Raw genomic sequence first — 5,124 nt, forward strand, 5'->3', positions numbered from 1 at the left:
CATCACACTTCCAGACACCTGCAAGACAGCAGAGCAGGCCCAGTGTGATTCTAGCACAGTGTGAGCCTAGCTTCTATAATTAATGTTAGGTAGTGTTAGGTACTTCCCTAGGTGATCATTTTTGCAAGTTCCGGTTCCTATATATATATAACATGGTGCAACACAAATTCAACTTTTTTTTTTTTGGCTTTCCAAAATAACTTTTTATGCTGAATTCAAATCCATTTTTAGACATTTTTGTCACATATGGTTTTTAAGTAACGAGGCAATTAAATGTTGTATTAATTATATATTCCTTATTCATAGATAAGGCTGGTCTTATTATATTTGGACTCAGGAACATCCCTCTTCAGTGTCCAGAAGTAGTCTGCCAACATAGAGGGGACCCACTTTCCTTGGTAACAAGTAATTTATGGATGTTAACCATTTCACTACGAGTTATACTGTGTATGACTTTGTATGTGACAAATAAACCAAACTTGAAACTTGAAACTTGAAACTTGGATGTAGGCCAGTTACAGATTACTTAAAACACATTATGGTACATAGACTACAGTATACAATTACATACAAGTAACAAACTTTTTAATACCTTAATTAAAATTAAAACAAAACATCAGATATCTTACGTAACAAAATAAATTAAGCCAACGAACAAAAAGATACGTAGATATGTAAGGTTCGTGTCTTTGAAGAAAAAAAAAATTAAGACGATGATGGTTTGCATAATAAATAATAAGTACACTAGAGGGCAGTGCTGTACTGTTTTGGAAATAGAAGCGAGCTATTAGAAAAGCTTGTTGTCCAGTATTACGTTGCTCTCCCATAATGAATTCAAGGTCTTTATTATAACTCGACCCGACAACTTATTATTCAGTTGTTTACAGTTGGTTATCTGCCGTGTTTTTCCTTGCATTTACATCGGTAGTTCAAAATTAATGTCTGGTGGATGTCTGGTGGAGTTGTTTTCAAATACTTCATGCACTCTCTCTCTCTCTCTCTCTCTCTCTCTCTCTCTCTCTCTATATATATATATATATATATATATATATATATATATATATATATGTGTGTGTGTGTGTGTGTGTGTGTGTGTGTGTCAGCTCAAATATTTTATTCTTGTTATGACTAGACATGTCAACGAAAAGGCAGTTGGGCTGTAACAGCGAACGGGTAAGTGGCGCTGTCTGTGGTACTGAAACATTAACGTGATTACTTATTCGCTTATTCGATGTACTTTCAACAAGCTTCAGACTCAGAATATAGGAATATAGTGGCCTGGCTTTCCCATAAGCAGCGTAACTCAAAGATTATCTTTAAATGATACAGCGAGTATTAAATTCTACATTTTCCCTCGTCTAAGATGATCTAAACATTGTGATGCTTTTTGGAAAACGGTGCCCTGAACATTTCAGTATTTACAAGATTATGTCATACCACAAGAGGTTTTAAACTGAGCGGTAGTTTGGAACATGTTTTTACTCTTGTGTTTACATATACGGTTACTCACGAAAAAACATTTTTATACACAAAACAGAGTTATACACCAGTTAAACAGTTAAACACATAACAGAGTTATACACCAATTACACGCAAATGACACAAAATTGCAGCCTATGAAAACAGACTATCAGAGACAGTCTGCTTCACAGCATGCGACATTTGATCATGAAAAGTTATTGACATTCAGCACTATTAAAGCGTACGCCACCAAGAATGCCTTCTTGCATGCAGTCGTGAAAGACCCAAAAAGTCTTTAAAAAGGTCTGAATTTTTAAAATCATAAGATTTTCCGCTTTTTTTTTTTACGGAACAATAGCAGATTTCTCTCTAGCATCACACTCCTTAACGTGCACTGCTGCTTTCTGTGTATACTTGGCCACACCCTCGACAATCATGTCACATGTAGGATTTGGCTTCAGTGCGAGGTTAACAACGGAAAGCGCTGTGGAGTGTGATGGCAGAGCGTGAGCACTTTCTTCCTAGTTCTGATTGGTCAGTGTATGTCCAATTTTAGAATTAGCTGGTGGAACGCAACTGGCTGATGACCCGGGGTTTCGCCGGCGATGCGTCACATAGCCGTAGAAAGCAGTGATGCAAAGATAAAAAAGGAAAACGAACACAACAAGCCTACAAGTTAATTCGTGCCAATGGCAACGCCACTATTTCTGCATCTGGAAAGAGTTGCTGACGTAGGTGAGCGCAGGTGACGGGTGATGCTAGCACTACAGAAAGAGAGCCAACTTACCTGGTCCAGATAGCGGAAGCGCACAAGCTAATCTTGAGCGCGGAATGAAAATGGAAACTGAACACTTAAGGATCTGAAGTGTGAAGAAAATTACAATACTGAAAGACGTCACGTCTAAGCGCAATGCAACTGCGTCGGTCGGTGAGAATGCAATGCGACCAGGACTCGGAACAAATGCAATCCAACTGAAGCCACCTCACGCGGCGAGGGAGCAGTTGGCGACTGGAAAACTTCGTTCGTGCACTGAGGCTTGTAAAGGAGTTAGAAGCGTTGGCTGCTTTGACCAAACTAGTGAAAGGTCTTCTTTCCTGAGGTAAAACAAGGCATTTATTCTGAAGCATGGAGTCTGACGGGTCTAGCGGTTTGGCAAAATCAGCCGCCTTGAAACTGTCTGAAATGGGGGAAAGAACTAAACAACTTGGTACAGCTATACAAGACCCAAACCGCCAAAGACGGATTATTCTAGTAATTGTCTGTATTGCGCTTTTGTTAGATAACATGCTCTATATGGTAATTGTACCGATTATCCCCGATTACCTCGCCCAACTAGCGAGTGAGCAAGCTACGCAGGTCCAGGTAGTTATAGACCCCAACTCTTCCGTCAACAGAACAAGCAAAGATAAAATAAACCAGGAAAATCTAGACGTTCAAATAGGAGTTTTGTTTGCTTCCAAGGCCATCCTGCAACTCCTTGTAAACCCATTATCAGGAACCTTCATTGATCGAGTAGGATATGATATTCCACTTCTGATTGGGTTGATGGTAATGTTTGTCTCAACGGTAATTTTTGCTTTTGCTGAAAACTACGCAACGCTCTTCATGGCACGCAGCCTTCAGGGTCTTGGCTCCGCTTTCGCAGACACCTCCGGGATCGCAATGATCGCTGACAAGTACACTGAAGAAGCAGAAAGAAGTCGCGCGCTTGGCATCGCACTAGCGTTCATCTCCTTCGGGAGTCTAGTGGCACCTCCGTTCGGGGGTGTTCTGTATGAATTTGCTGGTAAACGGGTCCCGTTTATAGTTCTTGCTGTTGTTTGCCTGGTGGACGGCTTTCTGCTCCTGACTGTTATCAAACCTTTCTCTAATAGGACTAGAGAGAATATGCCGGTGGGGACACCCATCTACCGGCTGATGATCGACCCGTACATAGCTGTGGTGGCGGGCGCTTTAACAGTATGTAACATTCCATTGGCCTTCCTAGAGCCAACCATCGCTAACTGGATGGAGACAACAATGCACGCAACTCAGTGGGAGATAGGGCTAACCTGGTTGCCCTCGTTCTTCCCTCACGTGCTGGGTGTGTACATCACTGTGAAGTTAGCGGCGAAGTACCCGAACCTTCAATGGTTCTATGGAGCTCTGGGAATGGTCATGATCGGAGCGAGCTCCTGCACCGTTCCGGCCTGCACAAACTTTGGCCAGTTGATGATCCCATTGTGCGGTATATGCTTCGGAATTGCACTGGTGGATACGGCGCTTCTGCCCACTCTGGCCTTCCTGGTAGACGTGCGCCACGTCTCTGTGTATGGTAGCGTTTACGCCATAGCAGACATCTCCTACTCTGTTGCCTATGCTATGGGACCTATTGTCGCCGGTCAGATCGTTCATAACCTGGGCTTCGTGCAGCTGAATTTGGGGATGGGTCTGGTTAACATGCTCTATGCCCCAGCGCTTCTTTTACTCCGCAACGTGTGCCAAATGAAACCATCCTACTCCGAGAGAGACATACTGCTTGAGGAAGGATCAACGGGCCTCTATGATACCATTAAGATGGAAGAACGCAAACTGAAGCAGAAGGGACTGTGCGCTACTACCGCGAGCAACGTTATGCCTGTTGAAGAGAACGGATTTGACGCTTTCGGCGGGGGCGCGAGATCATATTCCGAGGAAGATTCTTCTGGACAGGAGTACGCTTAAACTAACTTTCATGCTAGTACTTTCTTTAAAAGAGTTCTCCAAATAAGAGAGTTGCCAACATTCCACTAATGCTACTCTGTGCAATATAATGATTGTGTGACAGTGTTCAGAATGGTGATTCCATCTGCCATACAGACGTAACGGTACGTTACGTCGTAGTTCAGATCATTCACCACAGTAAAAAAAAAAACAAAAAAACAAAAACAACAACAACAACAAAAAAAACGAACACATACCGAGTTGAATCCGCTCCTTCAGAGTTTAATTGAATTATATTTAGCTTTGCAGGGGTTTGTTCAGCACTGGTGATTGTACTGTGAAGTGTAGTGAAAGGTCTTAAATTGCCTGTGAGCGAAACTATTGCAAAGTGTTTAGAAAACGTGAATCCATTAATTATGTTACACTGCAACGTCTTGTAAAATGTACAGAAATTAAATAAGTAAATACTGTACAAGCCTATATTTCCATATAAACAAAAGGTATTTTTCATTTTAATGAATAAATTATAAACCTCAGAGCAATTGTAATTTATTGCTTTAAAAAAGTAATTGAGCTTTAAAATATAATCAGTAATATATTAAGTTTAAATAATATTTAATTTATTGGAATCAAAATAATATCTTTCAAATACAGAAATGTAATATGATTATTGTATATATGTAGGTACTTGTAAAATCGCCATCACTGATAAGTGGACTTGTGTGTATGTGATTGTGTCTATATGTGTGCGCGAGTATGTCCAAAACGACATTGAATTGTTAGGACTTAAAAATAAAATGTGTAATCGTAAGGTGTTAAAGTCGGATCAAATAAATAAGAAAATAAATTCTCATTTTAACGATAATAATTTTGATAATAAAAAGTGATTAAACTTATAATTGGCGATCTTTGTGCCTTTATACACAAACACCAAACACACGAGTTCCTTCCATCATAACACATATTATCAAAATTAAAGG

The 5,124-nt window shown here is 40.3% G+C and overlaps 1 protein-coding gene across 1 annotated transcript; it reads left to right on the forward strand.

Annotated features, from left to right (window-relative positions):
* The first annotated feature begins 2,070 nt into the window (after nt 1-2,070).
* LOC113588412 (putative vesicular acetylcholine transporter-A) lies at nt 2,071-4,369 on the forward strand. The gene has a single exon (XM_027027581.3). It carries the CDS (start codon nt 2,588-2,590, stop codon nt 4,163-4,165), a length of 1,578 nt encoding a protein of 525 aa, XP_026883382.2. The 5' UTR covers nt 2,071-2,587; the 3' UTR covers nt 4,166-4,369.
* Nucleotides 4,370-5,124: the final 755 nt, after the last annotated feature.

This window comes from Electrophorus electricus, chromosome 15, assembly GCF_041902795.1.
Source record: "Electrophorus electricus isolate QZ-2024a chromosome 15, ASM4190279v1, whole genome shotgun sequence".
In the NCBI taxonomy this organism is placed as follows: Eukaryota; Metazoa; Chordata; class Actinopteri; order Gymnotiformes; family Gymnotidae; genus Electrophorus; species Electrophorus electricus.

Excerpts from the sequence above, each read along its gene's own strand:
- LOC113588412 (XM_027027581.3), top strand. The coding sequence starts at position 2,588 with ATGGAGTCTGACGGGTCTAGCGGTTTGGCAAAATCAGCCGCCTTGAAA.